The sequence below is a fragment of the Manacus candei genome, unplaced genomic scaffold (genome assembly GCF_025592945.1).
Source record: "Manacus candei isolate 608988 ecotype Guabito, Panama unplaced genomic scaffold, ASM2559294v1 h1tg000034l, whole genome shotgun sequence".
Classification (NCBI taxonomy): Eukaryota; Metazoa; Chordata; class Aves; order Passeriformes; family Pipridae; genus Manacus; species Manacus candei.
In genome coordinates this window covers 2,300,784-2,319,055 of record NW_026138082.1, presented here as the reverse complement: position 1 = coordinate 2,319,055, position 18,272 = coordinate 2,300,784, and the positions used below count along the sequence as shown (strand labels likewise).

The 18,272-nt window shown below is 34.4% G+C and overlaps 1 protein-coding gene across 11 annotated transcripts in view; it reads right to left on the bottom strand.

Annotated features, from left to right (window-relative positions):
- Positions 1–18,272, bottom strand: part of AHI1 (Abelson helper integration site 1) — a 93,876-nt gene that overhangs the window by 31,574 nt on the left and 44,030 nt on the right. For all 11 annotated transcript variants that reach the window (XR_007905306.1, XM_051792496.1, XM_051792495.1 and 8 more), the window contains one exon: positions 14,084–14,201. Coding sequence is in view for 10 of the 11 variants with exons in the window: in XM_051792496.1 (XP_051648456.1) it covers positions 14,084–14,201 (118 nt within the window). In the remaining variant the exon portion in view is untranslated. The remainder of the gene's footprint in view (positions 1–14,083; positions 14,202–18,272) is intronic.

The window sequence follows — 18,272 nt, the reverse complement described above, 5'->3', positions numbered from 1 at the left end:
ATTATTTCTGAGTAATCTTATCAAACCATCATCTTACATTTTTCTTGCAAATGTTAAGTTTCTACAGTACCATATATAAACAATGCAAGTAGTAGCACATGTCTCAAGCATTCTTTTGAAGTAAAGAACATTTATTGAATTCATGCTAATCAGGAATGTGCTAATTTATGACAACTTCGAACATTACATCACAATGGCAGTAGATACCACTGAAAATAAGCAGAGACTATAGTATCCAGTTGTTTCTTTCTACAATGTAGAGAACAGAAAATGATTCTACAGCAAACATCAATAAGCCTGCACAGATACCATCAGCATTCTTAAATCAGATTGGCAGTATTATTTACACGTTCTAGATAGCAGATAAAAAAGATGTAAGGAAAATGCAGACTCTGACGCATACTTTGTATTAATAAGAATTATTTTTCTTCTAGTGCTGCAGATATCCCGAGAAAGTCATTATTAATTTTGCTAAGCTTCCCTGGACTACTTAAAAGCAAACAAGCTAAAGTAAATTTGAAAACAAACTTATTTTGTATTTTATTAAATATAGCTTGCAGTGTTACCCTATGAAAAAATACATCATGAAATACAGAAACTGCAGTCCCTTAGAGCTGTGGATGCCCAACACTGAAGTAGCAACCTTCACTTTTTGGTTTAGTAATTTTTTTTCCTTCTGCATTTACTTTCCCTCCTTCAATCAGAGGAAATGGAGCTCTTATGCAGGATTTATGCTCATCTGTCTCATAAAAATATGTAGTAGGGTTAAATTTTATTTATTAATACAGCTAATTTATATGTAATACACTTAAATAGAATTTAACTCTATCTGCAACCATCAAAGTCAAGTCTCTACTGACCTCAAGAGTCTACTCCTGTCTTTAAAAAAAACAGAGTTGCCCATAGATAAAAGAAAAAGAATGAAAATTATGCAAGGAAGGAAAACAAAGTAATTTACTTCACATGGTTCCTCCCACAACAGAAATTCAGTAATGGCTAGTTATTCACAGTTACTTAAACTAAATTAGTCTGCTGTTCTACAAATGGAAAGCTGTAAGAAAATATGCTTAGAACAGCACAGATACTTTTCAAAATCAGCCATTAATATTTTTGCAATGCAGTCTTGTCAGCTAAGTAAAAACAGCCAGTTACCGCATAAACTACTGAGTTCCTACATTACCCAGTAAGCCTCACAACGTCAAATCAAGTCTTAACTGAAAAAAAAAAAAAACCTAAAAAAAATTAAAATCTTGTAATTGCTTGAAGAACTTATGTAGCATTTTCCTAATACTTGCATTCAAGGAAAAATAGTATCAGCAACATCATATGAAATATGCTGGATTCAGCTTGATATTTCAGGTCTTTATCATGACCAGAATAACTACTACTTTTTCTATTACATTAGCACTTTCAGCCAGTACTGAATACTAATTTTGACAAAATACTACCAGAAAATTCCAAGAAATTGCCGAACAATTAATACGTTATTAAACCTGAAAAATTTAAGACCACTGGCAGACACTAAGTCAGGAAACAACTATATAAGATTTTTAATATGGTATCAAATCAAAAGAGTAAGGAAAAAAGTTCACAGCAGACACACTTCTTTCCGAAATAGAAGGCCATGTCTTTAAAATACATTCCTAAGTTTATTTTCCATTTTGTAGCTCAGAAACTAGATTGGTCATATAATTCATGAAAATACGTGTGGTGAAACCAACCTACACATGAGAATTTTTCCATATCCACACTTTTGAGTTTTCAGATTATTTATGAACAAACTACTCTAAGAAGGAGTTTTTCTACATATCAGTGATTAGAACATGTATGAATAACTAAGTCCTTTCTAATTAGTTTCCAATTGTATAGGGAAATAAAATAATGGCCTGTAGCAATTTTGGTAATAAAATCTGAATATACTTCCTTGTGAATAAAACATGACAAAGTGCTTGAGACTAATATTGGTATCATCTATTACAGAGGAAAATATACTGAAATGCTAAGTCTGACATTAAAGCAACATATTGCAGTTCCAGTTGGGTACAGATTTCAATGATAATGATTTTTCAGTTTCCTTCATCTACAAGGTCTGCGAAGTTTTCTGGAATGCACCAACAACCTGCTACTGCTTTTACAACAGTGGATTTTTAGAATGCCTTCTTAGAAAGTATCACCACTTCTATACTCTCAGTCTTCAGCCACTATGCAATTACTCTAGCAGAAGTTACACTGGTTATACAAATATGTGGATACCAAATGCTACTTTGCTGAAAGTAAAAAAAGATGACTTCGCCATTAAAGGCCACTTTCTACTACTGATAGAAAGTTTGAATTATCACTTGGCAAAGAGCTGAAAAGCAATTTTTTCTACACAGATTTTTCCTTGGGTCTTAGGTGGAAGATGCACAAAAAAAAAAAAAGCATGGAAAGGAAACTGTTTGCAAAGAATGGAATTAAGAGGCAATACTACATTTCATTTACAAAGCGGTACCTGATCTGAGGAGAGGTAAAAGAAAGAGAATCAAGACAGGTAGGTTCATAAAGAAGGGCTGTGTTCAGCTTTGGGCTAAGACCACATTTCTAAAATTCTGGATATCCTGGAGAGAACAGACTTCTCTCCAAGGTTCAAACAGCAACACAAATCACTGCAGCTGGTATTAGAAGACAGAAAGACTTTACAGTATCTCAGCGTCAAGCCAGACAGTAGAAGTTACAGTCCTATCCAGTGAATTTTTATCTTGTTTTTATACAAATTTTGCAAGCGAGATTATTTGCACAGCAGGTCCAAAGGTGTAAACAAAAAATATTAATGAAAATTAAATTCAGAATGAATAAAGAAATACCATTTGACTAAATATTTTCTATAGTATCATGAAAAACAATTTGATTAAGTACTTAATATAATAACATAATAGCTTTTTCTACATCATCACACAGGTAGTGCCAAACTGTTAGAAATTGCAGTACTTAAACATATAAGCTTAATTATATAACCAGTCCTCTCTGGTTTGACTACCATTAATAGCTAAAATCACTACTGACTCACACAGCATCTCCAATAACCCAAAATCCACATGAAAGCAAAAAATGTTAAGTTCTCACAATCATCAATAAGAGGAAGGGGATTCTTAAAGTCTGAATATTCAAGGAAAGGAAATTCTTCTCCAAAACTTATTCTGAAAATAACCACCCCTTTCTATACATCAGACATTGTGAATGTTATCTCAGTTTCTTTAAAACTGACTTAATTGCCAAGTGCTACAAATATTTGTTTCGTCAAAAGGACCAAACAACTGAAAACCACAAAAAATTATCTAGTAAGACTCTAACTTTGGAAGTCTCAAAGATTATGTCTTAATAACCTTGTTCACTAAGCCTTCCTAGATGGGTTTTGCACATACTTATGTGCCAATTATTAACTCAAGAGCTGGTGATACAGACAACCCTGGACACACCTTGTTCTCTTTGAGTGATTCCTGGAACTTACTCTGAAAATCATTTGTTTTGGTAAGAAAAGCTGATTTGCAGGAAGATTCTTAATTCAAACCACAGTTTCAACTGCTGAAGATCCTTTACACATGTGAATAGAAAAAAAAGATGGAAATTTCCTTCATGTTCTTTACTAGAAGGAAAACAAATTTCCAATAAATACTGCTATCAAGGTACACACGATGTGGTATATTATAGATGTACATTAAGTAGGCACTGGATTCCAGATTTTGCAAATGACAATAGAACAATAGCCTTTCCTCTCTTGGTGCTGCTTTTTATGCAGAAGTAGCCAAATCTGAGGGAAATATAATTGGGCAGAAGATACACTACGGTAGACTGAACTGCTGGACACAAAGGTACCAACAATTAATCTAGATACATATTCAGAATTTGTGTTTTTAACTATTTCTAAAATGAAAAATTCCAAGAATGTGCTTGGAGTCCTTGTAGGAGATAAATACTAACTTGGTTTTAGTACCTGGCTCACAAGAGAAGTGCTTCAACTAGCAACATGCAGAACTCTGTTACAACATTCTCCCGAACAAGTAGAGGAGGTGACACACCTAACCTCCTCTAAATTGATAAAGTCTCAAAAAAATCTATTTCAAGGACAGGATCATCCTTTTTTAGTAGAGAGGTGAGCTCTGCTTAAATGTGATTATCCATAATAAAAATTCAAAGAAGCAAGGAGTAGGATAGCAGCCTATTTAGAGTCTTCACCTGAAAATCTTACAAAGCGAATCTCAGAGTTACAGCCACTGCTAGGAAAAAAAAAAAAAAGAGGTTAGAGGAATTGTTTCTCATGCTCTACAGGTGCATAGTGACAACCTCAAGTTTGGTGACCGAATTCTCAACACATTTTCTGCTACTAGGTAATTTATCACAGCAAAATATGCTCAGTATATCTTTTGAAGGAAGCTGTAAATTTCTGTATTTTATTATTTGGCTTATTAACTGCAGCAGTCTTCTTCATTTCACCAGTTAGGCTCTGAATGGATTCCAGAAAGACCTGTATCAACATATGCCACTGCAACACCCTTCAGTTACTCTGTAAAAAAACCTGATCAATGAGGCACTAGCAGCTAGCCTACAGCTGGAGTAGAGGATAGGAAAAGCGGATGTGATGCATATGGGGATGCAGTATGATGGAATCAATCTTTAGATGAGATATAGAGTTTCAAATATTATCTGTTATACAGCCGCATATATATACAAAGTCTTCTCCCAAAAGACTGTCTGGCATGCCACAACAAAGTCTGGGGTCAAGTGAGCATGGGAGACTCCAAAGAGGTTTTTTGAATTTGCCTGTTTGTCACTTCAATCTTTTTTCTCTGGCCGAGGAAGTAAAAACTGAAGAAACTGAGCCCTAATTGTGAGGGGAAAACATGAGAAAGGAACCTCTGCAATCTGTTCCTTCACTGTGTGCCTTAAGGTTGCAGAAAACTCCCAAATACAAGTTTTCAGAAGTAGAGTTTCAAAAGAATTCTAACATGCCATTTGAAGCCAACAAGCAATGAGTCACTTTTCCTTACAACCTCCAGTGAGCAAGAAAGCTCACTGTGAAGCTCTCATTTCATCTGGATCAAGGCAGCACATTTAGGCCAGCTCTGTAAATAACTTCAAGCTACTAGGTGGTGTGACAGCAGGAACATCTAAGTTACAAACCCATAGAGGCCTTCACTTCTCTGTACGTGCCTTCTGCTTTCTTAATGGTTTCCCAAGCCACTATCCTCTATCATTAGTTTCTACAGAACCAACATGATCAGTATCAAACTACAACAATCAGACTACATTGGTACCACAGACTACTGCGGAGCATAATGTATACCACACGCCCAAAATTTACTTAAAAGGTGTTATATTAGTAGAATGGATTGTGAGGGAAGCTTGCTCTCACTGAAATTGGTGCTTCAGCAACAAGGATAACAAGTTGCATATGAATCCATGAAAGCTGAGTTGTTTCACACATAAAAATCAATTAACAAAATTAGCAAACGCTTTTTAAAACACTTGAAAAAGTTTGCATGTACACCAAAATGGGATGGATAATGTTTGTTTAAAACCTGGATTCTTTTTTTTTTTTTAGTGTACTTGGGTTCTGTTAACTTGTCATAACCAGCATTGAATTCAAAGTACCCAAGTCTCCTCTTGGGAGATGGAGACCTCTCCCTCCTGTGCACCATGGCTGCTACTGGGTTTTTTGCACCAACTCCTCTGGAAATGACATAAACAGAAGGATTGAAGCACTACAAGGAGGGATCAATTTCCTCATCTTATTCACCAATGCTTATTGCTGTACAGACAGCATTCTTGCTGGTCTGGGTTTTCTGCTGGACAAGAGAACTGATACTTTACTGCACAGTCCTTGGCAAAAGGACTGTTTCCACCTCTGCAACCAGCTAAAATTGCTTTTAAGTATGTTGTCTCATGGCTCAGTAGCTCAAAATTACAGACAAGTTCAGAGTGAAAACAGTTAACAGGACCTCTCTACTTAGGAATTAATTAGATTCAGTTGTTTTAGGATCCACATAATTGAGAAAGTAAGGGCACACTTAGGCCAAATCACTTTTGGCAGAGACTTTCCACAGTACTACGTCACACCCTGATTTTGCAATCTATATCCATTGCTGCCAAACAGAGAGTAATGCTTCATTTAATCCACACCCTTGTATAATTTGGCTGAGAGTACTTCCTTTAGCCTGAAGGCTCAGCAGTAATTACCCTAACATACACCAATTTCAAGTAAATATAAATGGTGTTCTTCTGATAAAGTTTTTGGAATCTTCAAAGATTGCTGTTATTGTGCTCTGTATTTAGTGTAATTTTTAGTGAAATATTTTAATTAACTTGCCTAGAAGAAACATGAAAAAGAAGAAACATGAACATCTAATAAAGGAACATGTGTATCTTTGATCTCAGTATAAACAATTCTAGCAAGTTTAACTAGAAAATACAAACTCTTCTGACATTTATAACATCTTATCAATCAGACAGAAGAAACTGGATAAGCAACCTTTTAGAATAGTAGACTGTCATTATTGTTAATGGATATGTCTCTGTGCCTTTACTACTCTGTTGGAACATTTTTGTGGTTAGATGTATTTATTTACACAACTTATGTTTTCAAAGCAAAAAATAATTTTTACTATTCATTTTATAAATATAAACATTCAGCTCTTCCACCTTAAAACAACGTCCTGTATTTGTGCCTTAAAGCAAAACTCTGATGTTGTCCAGTAATGTGGGCAGGACAGCAGGGTCAAAGAGCTCTGAGGAAGTTCTTTCCCTTGCAGAATTGCCTCAGATGCCTGTAAGCCATGACGAGGGCACAGGTGTGTCCTTTACTCTTTAATTTTTACTTGCTGCCGAAGTCAGCTGTAAGCTGGAACATCATGAGCCTTTGTAACCTATTTGCATTGAGGAAACTAAGACACAGCTACTTCAAAATGTAAATGGCACAGCAAAATAACTTCCAAAAGAACCAGGTACAAAAAAATTATCAAAAAAATCTTGTGATAGATGTTTTTTTTGTTTTAGAAGAAAATTAACTTTGAGAAAAATATTTGTAAGTTGTATTTTTCAGTTCTTCCATTGTGCTGTAAGCAAATAATAACAAAAAAAGTTTTATTTTCTTTCTCCCTTCTCTCTTATACTTTTACCCTAAGTCAAAGTCAAAGTGAGAGATATGACTATCTTAAAATGAATGATCACATTCCGATTCAAATTAACATACAGACATATAAAAAAAGCACTTTAGACTTAATGCTCTTCTGCTTATGGTAAAAATACTTGTACCTAACTTCAGTGTAGTTACATCAGTTGACACTTGTTGAGAGCTGATCTGTGGTGTTGAGCTGGTAATTTCGCTCTACTGAGTTCTCTTACCATTTTTTTAAAAATAAAGAGAAAATCTTCTATATTAGATCTAAAACTTAATCATTATAATAAATTCTCTGTGACTATGCAGTGCTTTTTAGTTAAAACAAAGCCTTGTAATGACTGTAAAGATATTTTTATCTTTGGTTAATAGGAGGAAAAAAAAAAACCAGAACAGAATAATACACTCAAAAAACTAGGGACTAAAATAAGTCAAGTTTACTCACTTAAAAAGTGTTAGTATTCTGCACTTTCTCCTAAGAGTTTTAAAACATTATTGTTATCCAGGGCATGGGGTGGTGGGGGTGTTTCAGTAAATCAGTTTCCAAAAGAATGAAAATATAGGTACTTGATCCAACCACAGTGTTAGAAGAAGTTATGTCCTACAAAATACAGAAAATGTGAGAATTCTGCCAAGTAGCAATTCAATACTTGTTATAATAACAGAAAGCAATTCACATTTCTACATTTAGGAATGCAAAAGAAAATAATAGGTAAAATTTTCTACTTTTTGGCACTACTGTCCCATTAGAATAATTAAATGAAAAGGCCACACGTAAAAAAAAATCCATCCCCATAAAAATATTAGAAGAATTATCTCACAAATTTTTTAAAGTTTAAATTTCTGAAAAATGTGTCAGGCAGGATCAGTTCTTCAAATACGTACTGCACAAAAATATAGAAAAATAACTGAGGAGTAAGAGACAAGTATTGGGCACCCTTTTCAAACACATGACATAATCTACTAGGAGCAGACTGTAGCTTGCAGGAAGCCAACCACCCTGCAAGCATTTATTCTTATGTATGACTTCCTATGTTGACAGCACCTCTATAGGATATACTAATATTGTTCTGTATTTCTATCCAGTTCTAGACTTAAAAACGATTGGTAGAAGACTACTAAGCAAAGATACTTCCCTCACTGGATTGCCTGATCATCCTGAGGCCATTATGACTATCCCTCAGTGAACAGGAAACTTGCATTTCTCCCTCCATAGTCATAAGAAAAAATGGAAAAGATAAATGTATCAGGCCACTAGGGAAAAGACTACTACAATCCTTTTGCACAGGCCTCATAGTATCACTTCATTATTTGTTTAATCAATATCACAAAAAAGCCCAGCAGACTCACCAATGCCAATGGAATTGAGAAAATATAAAATAAAGGAAAATTAGTTTCCATCATTACCTATTCCTCTTAGCAGCTTGTATTACACTCAAACCACTTTGAACTAATAGTGTGGATTCTGAACCACTTTTAGGTATGTATTTGCTACTCTTCACCACAACATGCGCCTGCCCCAATTTTAAGAAGATGTGGGGCTAAAAAGAAAAATCTCAATGCTACTTAGACGTGGCAAATTGCTACATCATTTCCATAGCTCTGATCTGTGCTGCCCTGCAGGCTTAATTGCGTTCACCATCACGGCAAATCTAAATGAAGCTGTTGGTGAGCTAATGAGGCAGCACACATTACAGTTTAACAGGGAACAGATATATCCTGATTCTTTCAAAACGAAATTGAATTTTTTTTCTAATGCTTATATTCTTGGCAAGACATGTTTTACACACAATCAAGATATTTCTCTTGAAAAGTGAATAGGAAGAGATTTCACCCCTATGTTAAAGTTTGATAAAAGACAGTATTTACAGTAATATGCTAGAATAAAAAAAAAATTATGTATTCAGTGATCTGTGTGCCATTCAATTTGCCTGCATGGACTGGATGCCAGTAACAGAAGCATGAGAATGCAACTTTTGATAGTGTTTCTGCAGTATCTCTGCAAAAATGTGAATTTTGCTACTTGATGTACCCTTTTCTGATTCTAACACCCCTCCGAGAATAAAAACAGTATTTTAAGAACATTTAATTGATGCATAAATATTCTTTATATCTTTGATGTAGAAATCTATTTTTCACTCTTTGAGACTGAAAAAAGAAGTTTTAAATAGTCTATCAAATATAACGGAGGACTTAAATGCAAAGTCAGTTTTGCTAATATCTTCAGAGAGTGAGAAAGAGTGCTTTGAAGCTTTCACTTTATGTAGGTGGAAAACACCTTTGACTGTCAGTTGTGTTAATGGAGAGAAACCTTCTAATTGTTCTCAACCCTGCCAAAGTGTTGTGTTTTTGTTTTTGAGATTTTCTTTAAAGATACAAGAACCATCACGTTATTAGCGCATAACGTAATTAATTTTTAAGAGCAAGTTTAATTAACTGGTTGTATTGAAGTCAAAATTTTAGTGAAAAGATCTGTGCAGTATTTATAGTTGAGCTTCAAGCTCCCACATAACTAACAATTAGGGTCACTGCTAACTTGAGATCTCAAACTTGTTTTAGGAAGCATGTCTTGAATATAGTGGGAGTTACTGAAGAGTCACTGTTGAATAAAGCCTAAAAACACTGGCCATTTCTTTCATGGCATGCCATGGACCTGCAAAACTGCCTCATAGGAAAGTGATTTCACTGTGCAAAGATGCTCACAGTCTTAAGGAGGAAAGGCAAACAAGACCATATGGGATTTTGATGTCTGTCAGAGAATGGGTAATTGAAATCTGGAGCTTTTGCTACTCCCTTATTTATCTGAAAAATAACAACTAGGAAATGTGTTATCCTGGAAGAAGGTACGAGGAAAAGATAGGAATGTCTAAGACAAAGCCCTGCATAATGCTATAGTGCAGTGTTGCAGAATAACACTACAGGATGGATATGATAGAACCATGCAGCAAAAGGAAGGCAAAAGCTCAATTCTGACTATCAAAGACAGGTCTTAAATTTTATGACCAAGAAAAAAAAAAGAAAATGAAAGAAAGAAGAAAAGAAGTTCAGCAAGCTTAAATTTTACATACCTTCAGGGATAGACTCCTTAAAGAGTACTAAACAATAATCAAGAAAGAATAAAGTAATTCTGCTACACATAAAACAAGAGAAATTTAAGTAGAATGAAAAACAGGACCAGCCATAAGACTTTGTGAAGCTAAATTACAAATATAAAACTGACCTTCTCCAAAGACAAACATCTAGTAAACTTTTCAAATTATTGAAATAGCTATCAGCACAGTTGCAGCTTTACTGAGGCAGACATAAAACTTACCCTGATATGGTAAAATGAGTCAAAGTCTCAATGACAAATTTCATCTGACAGCCTATCACAATGGACAGTAAGAAAACCTAAGTTCCATGCCTTCCTCTCAAATTTAACATAATATTTCTGAGAGGAAGCAACAAAACATACATTTTCTTAAATTTAAATTTATTTTGTTAAAGCTTATGAAATCTCTCTAATGAAATGTTTAAACATAACACATATAAATAAGTTCATCCATGTCTTGTATTTGCTTTGTGGTTCCTACTTTACTCACTACTATTTGACAAAATTCATTACTTTTTTTCTAGAAATTCTAGCCATACTCTTGACAAAACCTTACCTCTTGCACAGCACTCTCTAGCATCAATGGGAAAGCAGCAGATGTTGTTAACCTTGAATTTAGCAAGACTTTCAACACTGTCCCCCACAACACTCCCACAAACATCTCAAGTATGGACTGTGTAAACAGACAGTGCAGCAGACTGAAAGCTGGCTGAGCTGAAGAGATCAGAAGTTTGTAACCACTCTCGTGAAATGTAACTGGAGACCAGTCTCCAGTGGTGCACTCCAGCGGTTGATACCGATGTCCACACTTTAACTTCTCCATTAATGACCTGTATGATGGGACTGAGTACACACTCAGCAAATTTGCATATGATGAAAAATTGGGAGGAGGGGCTGATACGGCAGAAGGACACACTCCCATTCAGAGGCACCTTGACGGGCTGCACAAATGGGCCAACAACAACCTCTTGAAGTTGAACAAGGGGAAATGCAAAGTACTGCACTAGGGGAGGAATAATCCCATGCACCAATGCAGACTGAAATACACAAAATATCATTTAAAGATAATAAAAAACCCTTTACTGTGAGAACAGTCAAACATTGTAATAGGATCTCCAGAGATGTTTTGGAGTTTTCTTCCTTAGAACTATTACAAACCCAAATGGACATAGTCCTGAATTCTAGGTGAATCTGCTTTGATCAGGAGGGTTAGGCTACATGGTCAATGATCTTGTCTCAACTCATCTCACATAAAAAATATTCTGTCCTTGAGAAAGATGCTGAAGCTCTCTATTAGATGATTAAACAATGAATTATTCAATTTAGAGCAATTAACTAAATAAATAAATTGACTAAATAACTAAATTATTCAATTTAGTTGGAAACAAAGGCGGTCCTCTGTCTCAGCATCCTTGAGATAAGTGATCTTGAAGAAAATGGGGAAGGTAAACAGCAGAACAAGGACTGGGTCTTCATAAAAGCCTATAAACCAGTGAAAGTATGCACCTGAAGAAAAGCCAAAACACACCGTATGCTTGAGAGTTTACAGAACCTATTTGTCAAAACGAAGAGACATTTAAAAGAAATAGTAGTGAATATTGCACATACAGCTAATTCTGCAAATGTATCTGGACACAAAAAGATTTAAAAGTCAGGGAAGATCTTCTGTATTACTGCTAGTGTCCATAAATCACAAAGATGGCTTCACCGTTTCCCCACTGTTTTCTACCTAACACAAGACCTAGACAATTAAACTGTCTTAAAAAGAAAGGGTTGCATATATTGAGGCTGCACTGTCCATATTATAAGACATCAGCTACCACCTTACCAAATTACTAAAGCACTCACATACACCAGTTACACAGTGAGAAACATTGCTAAGAGAGGCTTACACATACAAAGGGGAATTCTGCATTTTGCTTTAAAAAGCACTAAATATACAGCAAAAGGTGACAGGACTGAACCGTCAACATAACCCTCGGGAATATGTAACCATCTGCTGGACAAAAATGAAGGATCTCTAGTACAGGCAACTGTTAAAAAATGCAATATCCCAGTAAGTATAAAAAGTATATATATTGTGTATATAAAATCAATACAGGAAAGAAAAGTTCTGTCCTTCCAGCACAATCCCTAATTAATAAATCTGTTTAAGTCCAGATTTTCTATTATTCAAAAGCAAAATTTAACTGGCAGTTAGGAGCTATGAACACAAGCACTTACCTTATAGTTTATAACCAATGGGGAAAGATGAAAGAGATGAGTAAATCTTCCTCACATGTTTGAAAACAACTCTACCACAGTAGAACAACTTGGAGGCCCCCAAAATGACAAGAAGTAATTTACAATTTTAAAATATTTTCTTACAGAAAAGTCTATTTCAATTTTGACCCACTAGTATTTTTATGGTTGTCTTAGCTTAAAAATCTTGATGTTCTCGTGGCTTCTTCTTTACTATATTTCCTTTTTTACTTTCTTTTTACTATACTTTCCTTGTGTAAATATTATTCTGTACCAGTGGATCATCTTGAAGTATTAGTCAGTTTTGGACACAACTACAGTGGGAGCATATGTGAACAGCTATAACATATAAAACATCTATATTTGCTCATGCTATTTAGGAAGTCTCCATCAACACATTTAGCTGTGCTTCTGCATAAAGTAAAATTCAAGAAAACAGAATTACTCAGTTTGAGCAATATTAGGAATAGCCATTTAGAACAACTTGAAGTATGTGTTAATGTTCTTTGAAGGGTTAGTCCACCTATTTTAAATATTCACAGTATGTAAGACAGAATACATATTCTACAGTTTCTGTAAGATTTACACACTCTGGAAATAACATGCATCTGTTGAGCAAAAGATGGAATAGTATTAGGCTCTAAGCTCTTTTGTTAAGGTAGAAAATGGAAACACAGAAGTTAATTGGTGTACGGCCATTTGCATTGTGAAATAGTGACTAAGAGTAATTTTGAGACTAGTGGTCAGTCTCTTAGACCATGCTAAGGACCCTTTCTCTGGCTGCTCAGAAAAAGTAATCATAACTTGATTTGCAAAAAAAATTGCCTGCCTTTAGGATATAATTCTATATAATTATAGAGATTATTCCTATCTTTACTATCTAAATTTTAAATCTCTATTACTTGTTTTTAGTTCATTATATATTCCACCCTCCCCCTGGAATTCTTTTTACCCTTCTCAAGGATACAAAACAAAAACACTTCAAAATTAAGGTACCAATTTTCTGTCTTATTTTACAAGTGCCCAAAAAAAAGAGAAAGACATGAAATCATAAATTTTATTATTAAATACTGTGACTAGCAATGAAACAGATATTATTAGCAAAGTAAGCATCACAAATGTGCATATTTGCACTACTTGCCTTTTTCTCAAATTCTTTCAATACAAAAATGTCTTTAGAAGAAAAATCCCCTAAAAGTAATTAAATACAACTGCAAATGAACTACCAAGAGCTATGGTTCTTATATAAGTATACATGCTTTTAAATTCTATTATTTTTGAGTGTCCATATTTAAGATCATTTAGTAAGCATTAAAATATTACTAAAATATTAAATGAAGAAACTCTGGTAGTCTCATAGTCTTTTAGGAGCTGATATCACAATGAAATAAGTGTACGGTTTAAGGAAAAAAAAAGCATTACAAGGGAACACGCATCAGTATTGGACTGTATCACACTGCACTTTATAAACAATATCACATATAACAAAACCAGGACACTTCCTGAAAGAGCTGCACAACAAAATTTAAAAAGGCAGAAAAAACATCCTCGTAAAGTTATTACCCATTCCCTACAAAGAGTGAAGAAATAAAGAAACCTACCACTTTCAGTAGTGAAAGAATACAGAGGATTCAGTGGAGTGCTGAGAGTTCCTGGCAGTCTTAGCTTGGAGTGTGGTGACAGTGATGATGGCGCAGGAAGCAAGAGATTTGAGCTCGCCTGTAATAGGAAGACAAATCAGAAAGTGAAGTGTAATTTCCTGGGTCATTTACTGATGCAATAGCTAGAAGAGAAATATTTGCTTACTTTAAATAACTATTATGTACCAGTAAAAAAAATAAGACTCAAGTTGACAATGACTAGCAATTTCAATTTTTTTTTTTTTCAATATTTGGAGGTACAGACTTGGAAAAATTACTGGCACAGCTATAAGCTGAATTGTGTGTTTATATATGGACACTACCTCTCAAGGAATGCAAACAATGAAACAGAATTCTTTCAACCACTGCATCTTTGCTGCATCTTTGTATATAAAAAGACATTTATATATGGTCATAAACTTATAAATTCTCATTTTTGAGTATCCTAACTACACTGTATTTCTGAAGAGATTACTCACTATTAAAGAAAAAAAAAAATTTAACCCAGACCTAACATAAAACCAATTTCTGCAAATCAATAAAGCATACTTTAGACCAAAACCCCAGACACTTCCTACATGTAGGTTACACAAAAAATATCTCCAATCCTAATTTCCACAGTAACAAAGATAACGTAATGAAAATTTGTTTTCCTATGGAGTTTCTTGATATACATACAACTATTAAAATGCAAAAGCCCTTCCCCAAATTTTACTCTTGACATATTATCCAATACAACACTATGAAAAAAACAATCTTAGGTTTTTACTTCATCCAATTGAGAATTTTACAGTTTGTTAAATATATGCTCATTGGCTGCCTTAATAATACAATGGAAAGAGAAAAAACCAGGCCTTAAATAAAATATTTGTAACTTTCTTCAAGCAAAACAGATTCATGTGCTAGAATTCTTGAGTTTTTTACATAAGGCAACATAATTCTTGATCCTTTCAAAAGTTAAGCCTATTTCATCATATAGATAAAATGCATATGATCACTTAATCCAACTAGAAGCCCATACCCAGTGGAGTATTTCCTTTGGCCTCAGTAAACTCTAGATCAGAATCTTAAACTTCACTTGTGGGTCAGTGATATTTTGCAAATTTTCATCTACTGGCTTGTCAATTCTGTTTAAAGAATGGAGACGGTTAAAGGAAAGTGAATTGGTGGATCATTTCAGAAATTATATATTTTATACAACTATTATTTCTGTAATTTAATAAATACTAATCAATTCAAGAATGTGTAATATTCGAGCACTGGCAGTTGTATTGGAATGCAGGTAATATAGCACTAAAAATGTGTGTTGAATGACTTGAATGGGCTATAGAGGACATCTGCAACCATCTCCTCTATACCACTATACTAGACCTCTATCTTAATTTATCCACCTTTGATTAGCTAAAAACTCTCGTACCAACTGCGCACAATTGTAAGGACTGTACTCCAAAACTGACAGAAAGAAAACAAGATAGAAAATCAGATTAATCATTGAACACGATTTTAAAAAAGCATTAAACCTGCTAGATTTTACTGTAATGTATAAATTTAAATGAATGTTAGTAAACAGTAGTTGTGAAACATAAGCAGAGCGGAAGCCTGCTTGTCTGAACAACTACAACGAAATCAACCTGCTTTTCTTACATTTACATATGCAAGTGAGTAAGCTTCGCTGACATAAAGTTTTCTTTGATACAAAAAATATGGTAGAAAGCCACTAGCTTATGTATTTATTCAAATACAAAAAAATAATCTGTTCTGCAAATGTTTTGAGCTCAGCTTCCCAGTGTTGCATCTTCTTTAATCCACTGTAGGCTCTAGAGAGTCTTTCTCTCTAGATAAATGAGAAGACTCCCCTTTGCATGAATTTCTTGCTGAGTGGACACTACACCATCACACAAACATATGTTTTCCAGCCAAATATCCTCATGGAATTCTCTTTCAAATTTGCTATCATAAAGTAGGTTTCAGACAATACCAGGGAATGAAGATAGGTGGAATATATCGGTCTTTGGAAATCAAACTAAACACAGCAGAGCAAATTACTGAAAATTAGCACTTAACAGATGAACCCCAGTTCATCCTAGAAGGAAAAATTATGAAAATAGACTTGTCTTGATTGTGGTGTTTGAATGAATTACATAGAAGATATGAAACACTATGTAAATTATTGCTGTACAACATTTAATTTACTTCTCTTTATTTTCCTGCTGTATCACACAAATAGTCTCATTATACAGGCCAAACAGCCGTGCTTTGCAATCAAATGCAACAGAAACACACAACAGAAGATTGTGTACAGTACCGAAGAGTTAAGAAAATCACCCATTCTAAAATGCAGCATTAATTCTCTTACAATTTTTCCTTCCTCCCCAGGGTCTTACAAACAAGATAAAAACCTTTTTAATAAAAGAGATATTAAAAATAAAGTTTGAAATCAAAGGAGTGATTCATTCCTCCCCTTAATGGCAATGAAGCTGAATGAAGGTGAGCTATAAAAGCCTGTCCCTCCAAAGTACAGACAAAATCAGTTTTAATGACCTTTCTGCCACTATGTTATAAGTATTAGTTAAACCTCTAAGAGGCCCAAAGAGGAAAAAAACATGCCACATTACAACAGAAACGGGAACCACTCAGCTAATAAATGAGGACTAATGATTCAAGCACAACTGCTTCCAGGTGAAGTGCACTATCCTATGAAAAATAATTAATTCTCCTACAACAGGCAGACATAAGACTACCTTATGGAACAGAGTGAAGCAATCTTTTTTTTTTGAAATGCATGCTGTGGGAAGGCATTGCTAAATACCTTTACAACGAGCAAAGTTGGCTAAGATAGCCAACCATCAATATAGTTATTTTTCACAACAGGCTCTGCTTGCTTCATGCACAAACCACAGCTTTACCAAAGATACAGTTTACCACTGTCCTGAATTGAGTAAAACTAAGACTTATAACATTCATGTCACTTTTTGTAGCAAAAAAAGATACCTACATAATTTTTGCCAAGTTTAAACAAAGCTGGTTTGCATTTTCTTTTTTGTTAGGGCAGCTTTATGCAAATTACACAAATACACATTTTCAGTGGAACTATTTTTGACATTAAAAGTGAGTTGGATGAGACAGAAAACAGAATAGTCTAAGATTTGACAAGCTGACAAAAGTTATTTCTCTCCTAAGAACGCAATTTTATGACCTTTGCAATCAATAAAATCAACATTTCCACATATAGTTGCAAGCCAAATCATGTTGGTCAGCTCTATATTACTTCGCAATCTTTTAGTTTCAGGCTTCCCTTCTGAAACTTTAGGTCTCTAGGACACTTTTAAAGACAGTTTAAAAGCATTATTAAAACCATGATTCTGCAGAATTTAAAAGCTGAATTTGAAATAAAACCAAAATACAGATTCTAATATTTTTCTCCACGTTAGAAGAAAATACATAAACAATAATGCTTAAAGTAGGAATACAGCAATACAGCTTTTAAATTTGTAATGTAAGTTTGAGTCAAGTTTACATCTATGTAAAAGTGCAATTTCTATGACAGTAGGGCTAGAAGGACTCCAGTGAACACTGGGATTCTATTATATTAGGTGTCCTGCAATCACTTGGAGACTAAACTATTTTGCTCTTATGTACTTTTAGACTAAGTGTAAAAAAAAAACAACCCACAGCTAAAATAAGGTATTATCCCAAAGACAGGTAAAACTTAGACAGATTTACTTGTCTGAAGCAAGTATGTTCCCCTGATGCTTCCTACAGTCCTCTTAATTCTGACTACACTGATCAGGAACTCATCTAAATGGCAATATAGGTTCCTCGTAACTTGAGTGCATGAATGTTTTTCCCCATAGAAGCCCAGAGGTGACCAGGGCATACAAATGAAAATTGACACTAAGAGATGCTTGATTCTACTGTTTAGTCATTGTCTGCAGATGCTGGCTCATCACACAGTAATTATGTATACTCAGTTCCTTAGTTCTGCCAGAAAGTTCTGGCATTTCAATTACAGGTTACTTCAAAAGCTTTCTTCCTTTTTTTTTCTTTTGTCTTAAAAAAATATTAAGAAGAAATTAAGATTTCTATAAACACTTGGAATAGTATGCTTCTTTCATTTAGCCACAAGGCATACCAACTTCTTTGTACAGGA